We start from the raw sequence: 20,279 nt of genomic DNA, 5'->3' as shown, positions 1-20,279 counted from the left end.
AAGTATCATGTCGTTTGATGAAATCATGAATATTCAGTGATGATGCCATTTCTTATACATTATTTGCTTCAGTTGTGACTTTTTTAGTTTGAGCATTTTCTCATATTATTCTTTGACAGACAAAACAGTTACCTGGTTTTTATACTTCCGAGTAAAATGATACAAATTTAAGAAAATATTGAACATGAGTGATTTCTTAACTAAGTTTTCTGAAATCGAAATACTAGACTTCATGAAATGTAAGTAGATCAATAAATATAAATTGTGTATTGTGTGTATCAAATTAGCTATCCGTATTTGGCTACGATCAACATTTTAAACCACCACAATACAACATGTAGCAAAGAACAATATTTATGAGCCGACCATCCATCGTTATTATAAATAATTACTGCATAAATATTAGATCAGTTTTGCAATGTTTTTAATCTATTAACATTAATGCATGCGGTAAATAAATATTGATGGTGGGTGGCAGTGGAGCACATCAATCTAGCGATTCTATACGCCGTATTAGAAGACTTAAATTCTCTAAGGTCATCTCCAACCCAACTCCATTTTTTACTCCAAAATGGAGTAAAAGTGAATATGGAGTAACATATGCTCCAACCCAACTCCATATCTCACTCTATTTTGAAGTTTACTCCATAAATGGAGTAATCTATTTTTTGTTTGTTCATGACTCCATTATGGAGTGAAAAATGGAGTAGAGTTGGAGCAATTTTACTCTATATTCACTTTTACTCTATTTTAGAAGAAAAAATGGAATTTTACATTGGAAATGCTCTAAACTTTGTTGAAATGGAAGCATAAAGAAGCATTATTTAATTCTGTTTATATTAACACATGGTTTTATTAATAAATATACGAGTGTTAAACCACAATTTTACAACATGCTAAACTACCATATTACATTTGTACACCTTGATAGATTCCCCTGGTGTTCAAAAAAATAAAAAAATGATAGCTTCCCTTGGGTCTTAGCTTGTGTTAAATTTCCACATTCATCACACAATAAGCAGATAAATAAATAAAATCAAACTTGATGTTGTTAGCCGGGGATAACCAATTTGATAACGAAATTAAATATTAAGCCAAAAAATAGCACGTATATTATGATTATATGTGCAATAATGGTCACGAGACATACAAACATTGCATATTGTTATGTTTGTTGTTTGCGTGTATGTATTAATGTATATAAAATAATACTATACATGTGTACATGTATCTTCCACTGTCCAAACCAGCACATGATGGGCATTGTTGTAGTTATACTATTCTGATAAATAGTATTATACTTATCATGTTTACTGGCCTGATGTGGGCAAAAGTAATAATTTGAATTGGAGACAAAAGAAGTGAAAGGCAGAACACATCATACAATGTCGTTTTACTTCTACAGTACTACTGGGCCAAGTTATCGCCTATCTGAGCCACAATGTAAGCCCAGAAAGGGAACAAAGCTTTGATGCACCGCACGTGCGGGATACCTTCATATGGGGTCAGTCAAAAGTCAACAAATTTGTAGCCACACGTGTAAGTATGTTTTGAGTGATTGTCGGATTAGCCACGTGACAAATCCAGCAAATAAACCGACACTCGATTTGTGCCATCTGAAATTTTCTGTTTTGCTTACCAAATCATTGAAGTTCTTGTCATTCTCTTTGTCGCCCAAGAAAATTATGTGTGGGAAAATTCTGGTTTCAATATTAGGTTAACCAAAAGAGTTCCACGATATTGCTTATTTTTTTCTTTTTCTTTCTGTGATATCAAATAATTGTGATGTAATCATTGATCTCCTCCAAATAGCTTTATACATCTTAATGGATTTGTTAGTAAAGAGATGCAGAAAACCAATTGATTCACATAGTTATATAAACAGTTTCTTCAAATACCAATTATAAATGAATACAAAATTTAAACAAAAATAAAATCTTAAGTTTAAACAATAGTATTGATAAACGTCATAATTTAATTCCGAAACCATAATTTCAAATAAAAATATAAACTGGCACCATATAGAATTTAGAAAAAGAGAAATAAGACAAGAAAAAAAAAGCAAATCAAAACTTATAAAAGTCTAGAAATAAAGACAGTGGAGGCCGTAATGTACTTGTATAGAGTATGACATTGTATGGCAAATTAGTCTTGGATTATGTGTGAGTGTGCAGTTACAAAAAAAAAAAAATATGTGTGAGTGTGAACTCCAACAATGGCTGACCAATAATAATATGTATATATCGGTTTCTACTTGAGGTTTTTTTTTTGGTACAGCAGTTTTTACTTGAGTTTTTTTAACTAAAGCATCTCTTTCTTGTGAATAATGTCAGCAGCTTTTAACATGATTACCAAAAAAAAAAAATGTCAGCAGCCATTCTGAGTATTGTCTGCTGTTTTGTGTAGCACATAATAATGTATTAAATTCGACTACATGTTATAAACCATATTATGGTTTGTGTGGATTGCCTATAACCAAGACCAAGGAGGTTTACATCCGACCCGTCTATTCGATCCGTCTACATTCCGCCCGAGACTTGTCAAGATGAAGACCCATTCAACCTAAGCATCTATGAGCTTTGACCAAGTCTTGATATTGTATTGAATGTAGTCAAAGTGTATTCATTGTGTAGATTCTCCATTGATGTAAAACCTTATGTGACAACCACTATATATAAGTGGCAAGAGCTAATGAGAAAGACACAACTTTCACAGCAACACTTCTCTCATTTCATAACACGTTATCAGCACGAGAAAGCTCTCCACCGGAGTTCTTCTTCACCGGCCAGCTCCTCCGGCGCTCAGCCTTGCTCCGCCGGCGATTCAAGTTTTCCGGTGAGCTCTCAAGATCTTGCTCAAGGTGGTCCATTCAGATTCCTGGTTAAGAAGAGGTAAACTAATCAAAACTTTAATCAAAATCCAAAATATAAGAACATATCTAAGAACATGTTCATAAGAACACTATATGTTCATATCTTGGATCTATATGAATCCTATAAAACTTACTAAAACCTGTTGTTCTAAAATTATTATCTAAATATTAATCTTGAATCAAAAGTTCTATAAGTATATTGATTCTAAAAATTATCTTGAATCTCTAAAATCTGTAAAACTTATTAAAGAACATAAAGATCTATATGAATCTTGATTATAAGAACTTTTGAAATCTTATAAAAGTTTTGTGAAATCCTAAATCCCCTTCCTGGTTTGCAAGCCATTAATAGGCTCTACCTTTCTCCTATATGATCCGGCCTTAAATCCGGATTTGTCTAAAGGATTGAAACCAATAATCAAACCATTGTTTATTCGCATCACCAGCTGTTCCAGCAGGGTGTATAAGTCGTTTATCAATACCATCAAAAACTCAAAGATCAAAACCTTGAATCCCTTGCTGTGCCATTTTCGGCCAGCCTCCCTGAAAAAAAAAATTAATTCAGTCAACCAAAATAAAATAAATATTAAAACCAATTGATTGCATATCTTTGACTGTTTTTATTTTCTTTATAACTGATATGATTTTATAAATGCAATTTCGATTTTTATAAATGCATTTTCGATTTTATTTGACTTGGCATTTAAATTTTATAACCTATAGTCCTGTTTTGCATTAATATGACATAAGATGAAATAAATTATAGGTTGATATCATTTGATCTTATTATTGTTTGTCATCTTTTATTTAAATTCTGATCAGCCTTGATATAAGTTCATTATAGATGTTCATGACTATATAATATGTTCATTATATATTACTATGCACCACAAATTTGAGTATGTTCATGAGGGGGAGTGAGGATATAACCCATGATACATGATCATACTAAAATTTGTGAAACATAGTCCACAACCTTGAAAATGATTTTGTGATGATTGAATTATATTCTAGATCATTTTTGCATAACATCTATTATTCTGAAACATCCATATTGAATTGAACTTGGTTTAGAAATTTTATTATATCATGCTCATATTCTGAACTGACCATTTTCATTCACCTATCATATTGTCTTATTGAAATTGATTATTCATTCATATGGTAGATAATTCTGATCATGATACCTTGAATTAAATCCTGAAAATTATAATCATTTCTTGTCATGTTTATATGCTGCATTTTTATATGCTGTTTGACAATGATTACTTTATATAAATCATCCATATTATATAATACATATAAATCTTTCAGAAATATAAAAAGAATATATATTAAAGCCATGATCAAAATCTCCATTCATAAATCTGAACATGGATTGATCATACTATTATGAATCCTCATTCCTTATGGATTATTTGATTCAGATGTCGAAAATCAACAACCTTGAGTTTGCTGCCCTCAATCTCTCCGGAGATAATTACCTCCAATGGGCACTTGATACCAAAATTCTCTTGAGGTCTAAAAATCTTGGTGATACTATCACTGAAGACACTGAGCCATCGGTTAAGAATAAATACCAGGCCATTGTGATCATTTGCCATCATCTGGCTGAAGGTCTTAAAGACCAGTACCTCACTATTGAGGATCCTCTGGAACTTTGGACAGAGTTGAAAAACAGATATGATCATCAGAAAACTGTGATCCTGCCAAAGGCCCTTTATGATTGGAGGAACCTAAGAATCCAAGACTATAAATCTGTGGAAGAGTATAACTCGGTTATGTTCAAGATAGTCTCCAAGTTGAAATTGTGTGGGGAGACTGTCACTGATGCTGATATGCTGGAGAAAACATTTTCCACATTCCACACCAACAATATGTTGCTTCAGCAACAGTACCGAGAAAAGGTTTTCTCCACTTATGCTGCCTTAATCTCTTGTTTGTTGCTTGCTGAACAGAACAATGAGTTACTCATGATGAACAGTGAGCTAAGGCCACCTGGTACTAAAGCATTGCCTGAGGCACATGCGGCCATAGAGCCAAAAGATGAGACTCCAAGAGAGTCATACCGCGGTCGCATGAGAGGCCGTGGAAGATGGCAAGGAAGTAACCGTGGGTTTCAACTACGAGGTCGTGGGTTTCAGCCACGAGGACGTGGATTCCAACCACGAGATCATCTTGGTCGCTGCCGAGGCCGAGGCTATAGCCGAGGTCATCATGCTAGCCATGGGTATAAGTCCGACTTCAAAACCCATGGCTCGACCAAAACTCCTTGCTATCGTTGTGGGATGACCAATCATTGGGCTAACCGATGCAGAACTCCCCAACATCTTGTTAAACTCTACCAGGAGAGCATAAAGGGAAAAGACCCTGTGGCAAATTGGGTCCATCATGATGATGAGAATGATCTAGACCATGAGAATGATCAAGCTGATTATGAGACTTCGGATCTCCTTAAAAGTGGCTGAATATGAAGATTCCGACATCAAGTTGCTTTTGTCTTTGCACTTTGCATTTTTGCTTTGGCTTTATGTCTTTGTTCCCTATGTTCTATGACTTTGGCAATTCTATCTATGAAATAAAATTTTTATTTTATATATATATGCCTTATATAAGTTAAACTTATTAAGAACAACAAAGACAAAACCATTAAGACATCATTTCTCCCAAATAATATCTATGGTGCTGACTCTTGTCTATTTTTCAGAAATGAAAGAAGACAAAGACCTGCTAGTAATAGATAGTGGATCAAGTCACACTATATTAAAAGATAAAGGATATTTTGCTAACCTTATCTTAAAGAGTGCCAATATCAAAACTATAGCAGGCACAGCCAGCCTTATTAAAGGCCATGGCTTGGCTAACTTAATAATGCCTAATGGCACGCATCTAGAAATTTCTAATGCATTATATTCTCCTAAATTAAAGAGAAATTTATTAAGTTTCAAAGACATTCGAATGAACGATCTACATGTTGAAACTAGGGGCAAGGGAAAGAAAGAATTCCTTTTGATTTATAAGAATGCCCAAGGCCATAAAAAAGTCCTAGAGACTATCCCTGCTATATCTATGGGCCTCTATTGTGCCGATATAAAAGTGCTTGAGACAAATGCCACAATGAATGATGAGTTCAAACAATGGCATGAAAGGCTCGGCCATCCTGGTTCGACCATGATGCGCAAAATAATTTTGAACTCAACTGGCCATTACTTGAAAGAAAGGAATATTATCCCTAAGAGCCTTACATGTATTCCATGCTCACAAGGGAAATTAATAATAAGGCCATCACCGGTAAAGGAGGTTAAAGAAACATTGAACTTTCTGAAAAGGATACAAGGTGATATATGTGGACCAATTCACCCACCTTGTGGGACATTTCGATATTTCATGGTCCTGATTGACGCATCGACCAGATGGTCGCATGTTTGTCTATTATCATCTAGAAACTTGGCACTTGCAAGCTTATTGGCCCAGATCATAAGACTGAGAGCCCACTTTCCAGATTTTCCACTAAAGACTATACGTCTTGACAATGTAAGTGAATTCAGTTCCCGAGCTTTTAATGATTACTGTATGTCCATGGGGGTAAGTGTGGAACACTCCGTGGCACATGTACATACACAGAACATATTGGCCGAATCCTTCATTAAAAGAATCCAGTTGATTGCTCGACCATTACTCATGAGGTCGAAGCTACCAGTATCAGCTTGGGGACATGCAGTTTTACATGCTGCTGAATTGATACGAATAAGGCCATCCAGTGAACATAAATATTCTCCATCCCAATTACTCTCGGGTCATGAGCCAGACGTGTCCCATATTAAAACATTTGGATGTTCTGTGTATGTTCCTATTGCACCACCACAGAGAACAAAAATGGGACCTCAAAGGAGGATGGGGATATATGTTGGTTTTGATTCTCCAACCATTATTAAATATCTTGAGCCCACTACTGGAGATTTATTTAAGGCCAGATATGCTGATTGTCATTTTGATGAATCAGAGTACCCAACATTAGGGGTAGAAAATAACAAGCTGGGCAAAGTGATAATATGGAATCAAACATCCTTATCATGGCAAGATCCCCGGACTCAATCATATGATTTAGAGGTCCAGAAAATAATTCATATGCAAAAGCTAGCTAATCAATTGCCTGATTCCTTTGCTGACCCGAAAAGAGTGACTAAGTCCTATATACCAGCTTGTAATGCACCAATAAGTATTGATGTCCAAGATGGACACAATCAAGTGGCTACTGAGTCTAAGGCACGCCTCAAGCGTGGTAGACCAATTGGTTCCAAAGATAAAAGACCTCGGAAAACAAAGAAAGGTGCAAAAGAAACCGAGGTCATAGATTGTCCAGACAAGGCCGAAATGGCTATGCCGTCAGTATCAACACTTGGGGTTCGGGACGCCGGGCCTCATGGTACTGAAGGCATTGATAATGATGAGATCTCGATTAATTACTTAATGTCTGGGACAAAATGGAACCGAAAAGATGTCGACATCGATGATATATTTGCATATAATGTAGCCCTTGAAATGATGGACTTAAATGAGGATCATGAACCCACGTCTATACTAGAGTGCACTCAAAGATCAGATTGGCTAAAATGGAAAGAAGCCATAAACGTGGAGTTAGAATCATTTAAGAAAAGGAATATCTTTGGATCGATTATCCGGACACCTTGTGATGTTAAACCAGTGGGATATAAGTGGGTATTTGTGAGGAAGAGAAATGAACATGGTGAAATTGTAAGATACAAAGCACAGCTTGTTGCACAAGGATTCTCACAAATACCAGGCATCGATTATGAGGAGACATACTCCCCTGTGGTGGATGCAACTACATTTCGATTTTTAATAAGTCTGGCCATCAAAGAAAATTTGGATATGCGGTTAATGGATGTTGTAACCGCATACCTTTATGGTCTACTGGATAATGAAATATATATGAGATTACCAGAGGGTATTGAGCTTAAAGCTAACAAAGGTTCTCGAGAAGAACACTGCATAAGGCTGAACAAATCCTTATATGGACTTAAGCAAAGTGGTCGAATGTGGTACAATCGCTTGAGCGAGTACCTTGCCAAAGAAGGCTATAAGAATGACCCTATCAGTTCATGTATCTTTATAAAGAAGTTTGCAAACAATGGATTTGTTATCATAGCAGTGTATGTTGATGATTTGAACATCATTGGAACCTCTGGGGAAATCGCCCAAACAGTTGAATGTCTCAAAAAAGAGTTTGAAATGAAAGACCTAGGTAAAACTAAAGTCTGTTTGGGATTACAACTTGAGTACATAAAAGGAGGAATCCTTGTGCATCAAAAGGCATATATAGAAAGAGTACTCAAGAGATTTAATATGGACCAGGCTCACCCATTGAGCAGCCCAATGGTTGTGAGGTCCCTTGGAGTGGACACTGACCCATTCGGTCCTAAGAAGGACGATGAGGACGTCCTGGGTCCTAAAGTGCCTTACCTCAGTGCCATAGGAGCGTTAATGTATTTGGCTAGCCACACTAGACCAGATATATGTTTTGCCGTCAACCTCCTAGCTCGTTTTAGTTCATGTCCGACCCAAAGACACTGGAACGGAATTAAACATATCTTACGTTACCTTCAAGGAACTAAGGATTTGGGTTTATTTTATACAAATGAAACCAAAGATGGTTTAGTAGGCTTTGCTGATGCAGGCTACTTATCTGATCCACACCGTGCTCGGTCCCAAACCGGCTATGTGTTCACTCATGGTGGTACTGCAATATCATGGCGTTCCATGAAACAGACTATAGCAGCCACTTCATCTAATCACTCAGAAATCTTAGCCATGCATGAGGCAAGTCGTGAGTGTGTATGGTTGAGGTCCATGACCCAACACATCCGATCAGATAGTGGTATGGTCGAGGACAATGCAGCCTGCATTGCTCAACTCAAAGATGGGTATATCAAAGGTGACCGGACCAAACATATTTTACCCAAGTTCTTCTTCACCCATGAGTTGCAGAAATCCAAGGAGGTCAATGTCGTCCAAATCCGGTCTAGTGAGAACTCAGCCGACCTCTTCACCAAGTCACTTCCCACCAGCACATTCAAGAAGCTCACGAAGCAGATTGGCTTGCGTAGACTCAAGGACCTTCAGTGCTGTCCAAATCAGGGGGAGTAATGTGTGTTGTACTCTTTTTCCTTAACTATGGTTTTGTCCCAATGGGTTTTCCTAGTAAGGTTTTAATGAGGCAACGTTAGCACATTACAAGCCCGATATGGTTATGGCATCCAAGGGGGAGTGTTATTGATAACAGGACTTTTCGGGTCCTTATCAAATGAAGTAGTATGTGAGATGTCGAACCAATCCTAGGTGATTTCGATGCACTGAGAATACAAATCTATGCTTAATCTAAGTGCAAACAGGTTTTGAATGATGATGCGAACTAGAACTATGCTAAAATGTAATAAAGGAACAAGCTTTCAATCAATCTAGGACAATAGGACTCATGGGGCTAGGCATTTGACTTCAAGCGATTGAGATCCGATCTAAGGGTGGCAACTTTCAATCAAATAACTTCCTTAAGTCTAGAACACTGAAATAAGCAAGCTCTATGGTCAAGAAGAATGCTCATTTGCTTTAATCAACTAGACATCAAAGATCTTTGAGCCTAAAAGATCTAAGCAATCATTAAGGATGAGTCTATTAACTATCTAAACTCCCTTAACACAATGGTCTTTGTGTAAGGCAAGTTTAGAGCAAGCTCTACTTGGTTCAGACATTTCATCAAACACCTTGTGGGTGGGAAATGTCTAGAGCTCTAGAATAAAGAGGCCAACATTAATCTAGCATTAAGAGAAGTAGACAAGCAAGGAAACAAGAGACCTAACACTAAACACCCTTAGATCTTCACTTAATCACTCTAATCACCCTAGCCCATGAATCCAAAAGGTAACTACTCACTAATAGACATGAATAACCCAAAACCCATGGATGATTGAAGGTTAATCATGCTTAGTGGTCAAGATTGATCAATAATCACAAGAGATAGAGATGAAAAGAAGCTCAAGATTAAGTCTTTCACCAAAATAGCTAATGTGATTACAAAGAAAACAAGATATCATAACCTTTAGGTCTAAAATGTATTTATACTACTCTAAAACTCGAACCGGGTCAACCCAACAACCCTGGGCCGACCCAAATAGAAAATGGATAAAGTCTGTTTTAAACTTCGGCCGCAGCCTTCTCAAACCCGCGAAAGTAGGCCGCGATACGCATGCTATGGCCGCGCCCTCTTCTTCCTGCGATGACAGCCCGCGAAACTCTCTGGTCGGATTCGTCGAATTCTCGTCGCGACCTGCCTTCACCCGCGATGGTTGCCTGCGGTCGTCATGGTTCGTCGCAGCCTCCATTTGCCCGCGAAGGTTCCCTGCTACCGCACCATTACTCACCATTTGGACGTTTCATGACTTCTTAAGCTCCAAAATCTGATTAGTACTTCTCCAAACCTGAAAACACATAAACACCATGCAATGCAACCTAGACAAACCTAAACACTAACTTAAATAATCAAAATGAATGCAAAATGGATGGTTAAAACCATGAAATACACAAGATATCAACTCCCCCACACTAGACCTTTACTTGTCCACAAGTAAACTTTCAAGATCAAAAAGGAGAAGAGGTTTGAAAGGGGGGCTCATAACCAAAAGAAACTCTTCTTAGTCATCAATATGATATCCTTACATAGTCATAACAAATAGCAAGAGCAAAGACTTTTTCCAACTCTAACTTCTCTAGGCCTATCAATATTCTTAAACCTCTACACAAGTTGCAATGCTTATCCATCAACAAGCTCTTTAGACCAACTCTCACATTCATTTATACAAACACATAAGGTGAATACTTGCAAATGGGCACATGATCCTAATCATTTGGCTTGGTGAACAAAGTGGTCAAATGTGAATGAAAACAATGGCTCAAATAAATCATTTCAAAGTGGCAATCACTCAAGAACAAGGAGCTTGATCATTATGCAAAATTTATCTAAGACCAGGAGCAATTTATGCATACATAGATCCATTCTCATCATTCTACCCTTTCCTAAGTGATATAACAAGCTTCACCCCTATTCACATTCATCCCAATACCCAAAGTAACCCACTTTATCACACTCACCTCATGAACTCTTTAATTTAACCATCTAAGGATCTTTTTATTAACTTTCCACAACTTTTAGCTCTATCTACCTTCCCACCATCTTATTGATTCATCATTTTTTTTTTCTTTTCTTTATATTGGGGGAAGGTTCAAATAGACTAAATCTAGAGATTTCTTATTTTTGATCCTTAGTGGCTCTTTTTTTTTTTTTTTTTTTCAACTTTTTGATCATCTTTCTCATCTTTTCTTTTCTCCCAAACCCAAGATAACAAACTTTAAAATAAACAAACCCAACAACCATCCTAGATGCTAACTCAAATGAGGATCCTATGCTAGCAAGAGATGAGAACAAATCTATGTCGCTCCCAATACTCTCAAGATTTTGCACATGACAAGCTGTCAAAAAGAAGGCCTCACTCAAGCAAATCGATGTTGGTCTCAAAGAATGGCTAAGGGTTTAGGGGTAGGAGAGTTCCATTTGGGTTAACAAAGGATAATGAATGGAATAAGATAACCCAAATGTGTATGAGATCCATGATCAAGTATGCAAGTGCCCATATGCAAGAGAGATTAAGTTCATTAAGTTCAAGTTCAAATTGGAGTTGGCTTTCAAGAGCAATGTCAATATCAAGCAAGCAACATGTTTCAAGAAGAGTTTTCAAGGCTCGAAATCTACAAGTTTTTCAAAGGATGCTCAAGCTACTTACCATGATTACAAAGGGTATCACATTGAGTACTAAGCATGAGCTCTTTGCAAGGTTGTTTCAATCCTAGCCCCCTATGCATGAATGAATGCATCCTATATGCATGCTTAAAGACTCCTAATTAATTAATTTTTTTTTTTTTTTTTTATGCAAGCAGATGAATGCTCTAGACTCGATCTTAAAGATGCAAATGCAACTACATGCTTCTTTTTGAATTTTTTTTTCAAATTTTTCAGATTTTTTTTGGCTTTTTATAATGCATAAAAATATGTACAATGCATGACAATGACATGAAACACATAAATGATCAGATACTTGGTACCTCCCCCCACACTTGAATCACACAGTCTCTATGTGATCAAGAGGGGAAGAGATACTGAAAAAAAAACAAGGAAAGAAATATGTACAAGAAATGGTTTGAGAAGTACCTCAAGGCTCGGTGAAATCGAGCTGCTCGTCTGTGTCAGAAGTGGGGATGTAGGGCGTTTCATTGCCGGAGTCGTTGGGAGGTAATACTGGGACTGGATGTCTCTGCCTTCTAGGCCTGCGCTGACGGGGCTCTCGAAGAGAAGCACGTGGTTCCTCATAGTATGCTTCAGTAGCGCTAGCATCTCCATGGTATGAATGTCTATGAGCATGAATCTGTTCTTCATCAACCGCGGCTCCATCATCATCCATAGGATCATCTGTAGTGATAGGAGTAGAAGCTCGGGATCTCCTCGGTCTCAAAGTCAAGCTCTTCAACTTCTTTGCCAAGTAGTTCACAGATTTCACTAGCTTTGCTATCGTCCTATCCTGAAACTTGTTCCCTCGCTGCAGTGTCCTAATCTGTTGGTGAGCTTCACGGAGGGGGCCGTCAGCTAGAGCTCCACTATAAGGTGGGAAGTAGTACCGGGAACTTCCGTAAATGGGGCTTGCAGGTTCATGCGCAGCTTGTTCCTCCTGCTGAGAGTCATCAGTGGCTTGCTTCCTCTTGCTCTTACTGATCTTTTTGGGTATCTCATGAACATCAGGGTTATACAAAGCTTCTTCAGGGATTCTGAATTTGATGTTCTCCCTATCAGCCACAGATGTGAGTCTTTGGTTGGGAAGAAAAACCCTCACATACTTATTCTGTTCTTTCACCACCTTGAAGCAATAAACCCATAAGTTTCCTACCCTTCCACCAAGGAATCCACTGTTGGTTAGGAATGATTCATCCATGGATATAAATCCAACGTCGGCGTCGGGTAAAGGAACCTCCATTGCCTCTAGGAGTGGTGTGATAAGACCTCCAATACTCAGCTTTGGTTCTTTGTCTTTCTTCGTCCAAGCCCACTGCTGATAGTGAAGTAGACGGTTCACAAAAAGCCCCACAATCCCCGGGTCAATCATTCCATCACGATGAAGATTTATACCATCGCTCCACTTTCCTATCACATCCCTGAGGCTTAGGGTAAGGAACCTCAGCTCATCCTCAACAACTCTTCCCGGATCTTTTCTTGCATAAAGAGTGCTTGATAGGATTCTTTGGACATATCTGAGAGAAGGATTCCTAATGTCAGCTCCTTTAATCAGCTTTGTATCATAAGGTCCCACTCCAATCATATTCCACAAACCTGGTGGATCAACACGGTTACTTCCAAGCCTTGGAATACGTCTATCCGGGAATCCCATGACTTCACTAATCCTCTTGAAGGACATCCGATAAGTTTGTCTTCCAATCTTGAACTTGATGAACCCATATCCCTCATCTGCATCTTCTTTTGAGTAGAATGTAGCATCAAGTGTTGAGAGGAACTGGCATGTGGCTGTCGCATAACCTGGTCTCTGCAATGTCAACAAGCTCTCAAGGCCCATCTTGCCCAACATGAACTTCACATCTTCATATAAGCCTAGACGTTGCAACATGAGAGGATCAGGATAGGCTGTCGGCATGAAAGTCATCCCCTTGAAGAGTTTAGCAATTTCTGATGGTGGAGGTGGCTTTTTTTTTGGCTTTGGTTCCCTTTTCTTCCTCTTGAGGACTGGTTCCTCTTCACTTTCAGATTCATGAGAGCTTCCTTCTGCTATCTGTTCCTCCCTCATTATTTCTTTGTCCTTGCGACCCTTAGCTTGAGAAGAACTTGACCCTCCTTCTCCACTTGTATACAATGAATCTTTTCTTGGCACATGAGATGGCTTTGGTATAGTGTCTCTTGTCTTTCCCATGCTATACGCCTACAAAAGAAATACTCAAGAAGAGGGTGAGATCAAGTTCAAGGAGCAACACTCAAGAGAGAAATTTATCATGACTTTAAAAGAAAACTATGAAATGAAAACTGGTCAATCAATAAAGCCTCATGCTTACAAGCTTAAAACACTCCTAATCACCATCTCTTAACATCAATTCGAGACTTTTATCAACAATTTCGAAAATTCAAAATTTCTCAAGAACTCAAACTCAAAAAATTTGCAATGCAGACCAATTCAAGGCGAGATTCACTGGGGTTTCTACTAATGAACAACTCATAAGACTTCTACTACCAACAATCACTAAGAGATTTGAGTTTTAAGAAATTTCGAAATTTTTCTCAAACCCTAGAAATTGAAAAGCTTACCCTTGATTCTGAGATAAACGATTGAAGGAACGAGTTATAGAAACTTCAAGAGCACAAGAAACCCGTCAAATAGCAACAAGAATCACGAAAATTGATGAAGAATTGAAAAGATTGAGTTCTTGAGAGGTAAGGAGGAGATGGTGATGAACTAAGAAACTTTTAGCAAGAACAAAGGGAAGAGAGAGCCACTTTCACGACATAATGCAGAGGAATAGGGTTGGCGTCCGGTTTAGAACGGATTGAAATCGATTTTGGTTCGATTTAACTGAACCAAACCGGTTAACTTATCTTCGCCGCGGGCATCGTACCACCGCGGAGGGAGGTCGCGACGATGTGGTCAATGTCGCAGGCATCATATCGCGCGGTCGTTACCCGCGAAACTCTCTGGTCGAATTAATTAAATTCGTCGAGTTTTTCACCGCGGGTACTCCGAGGTTGCGGTACTGGGTCGCGGCGTGAGTGGGTTAATCGCAGGCAACCCTAGGGCGCGGTGAATGGTTGCGAAATGGCACCTTCAAATCCCATAACTTGACTCAACACCTGAGATTTCATTTTGAGAGACCTGAAACAGAGACCTGCCATCTAGAACCATAGAAACATAAACAAGAACAAAGCAACTTAAGAAAATAAATTAAAAATATGTACAAGGATAAACATGGGATTTCCTCCCAAGTGAGCTTGTTTTAAGTTTCTAGCTTGACTTCCTTTCTTTTGAGGCTAGGCTTGGGTAGGATCGGAGAGTGGAACCGAAACTCCTTCTCCTTCTGTGTTGCTTCCCATGTAGAGCTTAATTCTCTGTCCATTGACTGTGAAGTCTCTTCCATCATTGCTCCACAACACAATTGCTCCATATGGCCTCACTTCTTTAACCTTGAAAGGACCATACCATCTAGACTTAAGCTTTCCGGGAAACAGCTTCAACCGAGAATTGTACAGCAACACTTGATCACCAGGGCTGAACTCTCTCTTCAAGATCATCTTGTCATGAAAAGCTTTAGTCTTCTCCTTGTAGATCCTTGAGTTCTCAAAAGCATCAAGTCTAATCTCATCAAGTTCATGGAGTTGAAAGAGTCTCTTCTCCTTAGCTGTCTTGATGTCAAAGTTGAGAAGCTTCACTGCCCATAATGCCTTGTACTCTAGCTCAACTGGAAGGTGACAAGCTTTTCCATACACAAGGTGGAATGGTGTAGTGCCCAAAGGAGTCTTGTAAGCTGTCCTATAAGCCCAAAGTGCATCATCAAGCTTGTTAGACCAATCTTTCCTTGTAGTTCCCACAATCTTCTCTAGGATAGACTTGATTTCCCTGTTGGAAATTTCCACTTGCCCACTAGTCTGAGGATGGTAAGGTGTAGCCACCTTATGCTTCACACCCTTCTTCTTGAGGAGGCTTTCAAACAACTTGTTGATGAAATGTGAACCTCCATCACTTATGACCACTCTAGGGACTCCAAATCTTGGGAAGATAATGCTTTTAAACATCTTGAGAACCACCCTAGAGTCATTTGTGGGGCTTGCAATTGCTTCAACCCATTTGGACACATAATCAACAGCCACTAGGATGTACTTGTTGCCAAAGGATGATGGAAAAGGTCCCATAAAGTCTATTCCCCATACATCAAACACCTCCACCTCAAGTATTGGATTTTGAGGCATTTCATTTCTTTTGGTGATGTTCCCTCTTCTTTGGCAAGAATCACACCTTGAGACAAAATCTTGTGTGTCTTTGAACATGTGTGGCCACCAAAATCCAGCTTGTAGAACCTTAGCAATAGTCTTGAATGTAGCAAAGTGACCTCCATATGATGATCCATGACAGTGTGTGAGGATCCCATTGATTTCTTCTTCAGCTACTACTCTTCTATAGAGTTGATCCTTGCAAAGTGTGTAGAGGTAAGGTTCATCCCAATAGTATCTCTTCACATCCTTGTAGAACTTCTTCTTGGCATATCCTTCAAGCCCCAATGGCTCCTTCCCACAAGCTAAGTAGTTCACCAAATCTGCATACCAAGGACCTTTCTCATCAGTTGCCTTAACTTCTTCAAGCTTTTTCCCGGTTTCACAAACTGCCTCAACTGCTCTAATGGCCATGATCTGCTCCTCTGGAAGTCCTTCATCGATGGGGATACCACAATCCACTCGCATCCTAGACAAGTGATCTGCTACACCATTCTCAACCCCCGGTCTATCCTTAATCTCAAGATCAAACTCTTGCAACAGCAAAATCCATCTTAAAAGTCTTGGCTTGGCATCTTTCTTTGCCAAAAGGTGTCTCAATGCTGCATGATCAGTGTAGACAATCACCTTTGACCCGACCAAGTAACTCCTAAACTTCTCAAAAGCAAAGACAATAGCCAACAGCTCTTTCTCAGTTGTAGAATACTTCACTTGGGCATCATCAAGAGTTCTACTAGCATAGTAGATCCCATGTGTCTTCTTGTCTTTCTTCTGCCCCAAAACTGCTCCCACAGCATAGTCACTAGCATCACACATGATCTCAAAGGGAAGGTTCCAATCTGGTGGCTGGACAATGGGAGCACTAACAAGCTCATTCTTCAGCTTCTTAAAGGCTTCAAGACACTCAACCTCAAAGCTAAAGGTGGCTTCCTTGCACAACAGCTTGGTCAATGGTCTTGCAATCATGGAGAAGTCTCTGATGAATCTTCTGTAGAACCCGGCATGACCAAGAAAGCTTCTAATGTCTTTCACTGTCTTTGGTGGAGGCAGCTTAACCATCACTTCGATCTTAGCTTTGTCTACTTCAATCCTCTTCTCAGAAATCTTGTGCCCAAGCACAATCCCCTCTTTAACCATGAAGTGACACTTCTCCCAATTCAGCACGAGGTTTGTGTCTTCACATCTCTGTAAGACCCTGCACAAATTGGACAAACAAGCAGAAAACGAAGATCCGTAGACAGAGAAGTCATCCATAAACACCTCCACAACATCCTCAATAAGATCAGAGAAGATAGACATCATGCACCTTTGGAAGGTAGCTGGAGCATTACATAGCCCAAATGGCATCCTTCGATATGCAAAGGTACCATAAGGGCAAGTAAATGTTGTCTTCTCTTGATCATTGGGATGTATGGGTATTTGGAAGAACCCTGAATACCCGTCAAGAAAGCAATAAAAAGGATGATTTGCAAGCCTCTCAAGCATTTGATCAATGAATGGCAATGGAAAATGATCTTTTCTAGAGGCTGAATTAAGCTTTCGGTAATCAATGCACATCCTATGACCTGTTATGGTCCTAGTTGGTATCAATTCATCCTTCTCATTCTTGACCACAGTGATACCACCTTTCTTTGGGACTACATGCACAGGAGATACCCACTTACTATCTGAGATAGGGTAGATCACACCAGCATCTAAGAGTTTAAGAATCTCTTTCTTTACAACATCTTTCAAGTTGGGATTCAACCTTCTTTGATGTTCTATAGAAGTCATAGATTCATCCTCAAGATGTATCCTATGCATGCACAAAGTAGGTGATATCCCTTTGATGTCATCAAGAGAATACCCTATTGCTTTTCTAAATCTTTTAAGTGCATTTAAAAGTTCAGATAGCTCAAGTTCAGTAAGTTCACTACTCACAATGACAGGGTAAGTTTCATTAGGGCCAAGAAAAGCGTACCTTACACCATGGGGAAGGGGTTTAAGCTCCACCTTAGGGGCTTTGAGCTCACTCCAGTCACCTTGGTGACTGTCCTCTTGTTGAGTAGCTGAAGCTGCTTGTGGTAGCTCCTCAAACTGCACCTTCTCATCAAACTTCTTGTGTGAATCTAGCCTCCTCACAAGGTCATTACTCTCTTGGTTCTCAACCATCTGATTCTCCCTATCAACAGTTAGAGCATGTTGTAGGGAATCCTCAATTGCCAACTCCTCAAGAAGCTCATCAGCTAGAGTCTCCATCTCATCGATGTAGAATGCTTGGCCTTGAATGGTAGGCTTCTTCATAGCTTCGTTGATGTCAAAGTGCAGGATGTTTCCTTTGCCAAGATGAAGGTCTATCTTGCCATCTCTTACATTCACCATAGCTCCAGCAGTAGCAAGGAAAGGTCTTCCCAAGATCAAGGGATCCTTAGGTTCTTCATCCATCTCAAGTACCACAAAATCAGTAGGCACTTCGCAGTTTCCAATCATGACAGGAAGATCTTCTAAGATGCCTATAGGAAGCTTCACAGACCTATCAGCTAGCACCAAAGAGATTCTACACTTCTTGTACTGAGAAAACCCAAGCTTCTTGGCAATAGACAAAGGCATGAGACTCACACTTGCTCCCAAATCACATAGACACCTCTCAAATGTCAAAGGTCCAATAGCACATGGCAAGGTGAAACTGCCTGGGTCTTCTAGCTTCCTTGGGACAGTCAATCTCTGAATAATAGCACTGCACTCATGAGTAAGCACCACCATTCCTTCCATCTCTTTCTTCTTCTGTGCTACAGCATCTTTCAAGAATTTGCTGTACTGAGGTACCAACATGAAGGCATCTATAATAGGCATGGTAATCTGAACCTCACTCATCTGCTTCTCAAACAACGCTTTGTACTTCTCCAAGAGTTGTCTCTTGAATCTACCAGGAAAAGGGAGCTTTGGCTCATAGGGAGGAGGAGTGAATGAAGCTTCTTTTGATGATGTAGCAACTTCATTCTTGTTCACAACTGTCTTCTCTTCTCCCACCTTTCCTTTTCCCTTGGCTTCCACTATCTTTTCCAAGATTTCCTCATTAGTCTTCTCATCAACAATCACCACATGATCATCTACATTGATGACCACCTCCCCACCTTGTTTCTCATTATCCTTAATGAGAACTCTAGAAGGCAACTCTCTACCACTTCTCAAAGTGATTGCTTTCATTGTCTCCTTTGGGTTTTGCTCAGGCTTTCCGGGAAGAGTTCCTTGTTGGCGATTGGAGTTGGAACTCATAGAGGCAAACTGATTCTCCAAAGCTTTGAACTTGTTGTTGAGCTCATTGTAGCTCCCATCAATCTTTGAGTGGATGTTCTTCAACTCATAACCAATTTGCTTCTCACTTCTTGACTGAGCTTCAAGTAGTTGCTTGAACATTGATTCCACACTTGTGTCTTGAGGCTGATGTTGAGAAGAACTTCCTTGTGCTTGAGTAGACTGGTTTCCTTTGTTGGAGAAACCAGGAGGAGGGTTTTGCTGAGGTTGATGGCTTCCTTGTTGGTTGTTCTTAGGCTGGTACCCACCGTGTTGGTTGTTGGAATAGGGTCTTTGCTGGTAGTTGTTGTACTGAAAGTTGGGCTCCTTCCTGTACCAAGTACCATTGTTGTTGATGAAGCATAACTCCTCTTGCCCTTCAAAACCATCAACTTCATTCACCTTAGGAGGAACCTCTTGACTAGGATCACCAACAAAGCTAACCTGCTCCTTCTTGGATTGGTTTGAAAGAACCAAGTCCAACTTGTCTTGCAAAGACTTGATATCTTTCCTTGTCTGCTGGTCATCCCCTCTGTTGGCTCTATCATACTCCTCATTGTAGACTGAATCACTTTTTGCCATGTTCTCCACCAGCTCCTCTGCATCCTGTTCAGTTCTGCCCAAGAAGAAACCATTACTAGCAGTGTCAAGTCTGTTTCTGCAAGATGGGAGAACTCCTCTGTAGAAAGTGCTAAGCAAGCTCTCCTTGCTGAAACCATGATGAGGACACTGAGCTTGGTAGTCCTTGAATCTCTCCCATGCCTCATTGAAGCTCTCTAGATTCTTCTGCTGGAAACCAGAAATCTCATTCCTTATCTTAGCTGTCCTTGAGGTAGAGAAGAATTTCTCCAAGAAGGCTTCCTTACATCCCTCCCAAGTGGTGATAGTGTCACTTGGGACAGACCTCTCCCACTGATGTGCCTTGTCTCCCAAAGAGAAGGGAAACAGCTTCAGCTTGAATGCATCTTCAGAGACACCATATGTCTTGGACAAACTACAATACTGATCAAACTTGTACAAATGATCAAT

The 20,279-nt window shown here is 39.4% G+C and overlaps 1 protein-coding gene and 1 non-coding gene across 2 annotated transcripts; both read left to right on the top strand.

The window, feature by feature from the left end:
• Window positions 1–4,299: 4,299 nt before the first annotated feature.
• On the top strand, window positions 4,300–5,340 carry LOC130508637 (uncharacterized). The gene is made up of 2 exons (XM_057004233.1): window positions 4,300–4,779; window positions 4,831–5,340. Exons 1-2 carry the CDS (start codon window positions 4,300–4,302, stop codon window positions 5,338–5,340), a joined length of 990 nt encoding a protein of 329 aa, XP_056860213.1.
• Window positions 5,341–19,962: 14,622 nt separating this feature from the next.
• Window positions 19,963–20,069, top strand: LOC130508938 (small nucleolar RNA R71). The gene has a single exon (XR_008943122.1). It is a non-coding gene; the product is annotated as a small nucleolar RNA R71 (small nucleolar RNA).
• Window positions 20,070–20,279: the final 210 nt, after the last annotated feature.

Source organism: Raphanus sativus, chromosome 2 (assembly GCF_000801105.2).
Source record: "Raphanus sativus cultivar WK10039 chromosome 2, ASM80110v3, whole genome shotgun sequence".
Classification (NCBI taxonomy): domain Eukaryota; kingdom Viridiplantae; phylum Streptophyta; class Magnoliopsida; order Brassicales; family Brassicaceae; genus Raphanus; species Raphanus sativus.
This window is presented reverse-complemented; position numbering and strand designations above follow the sequence as displayed.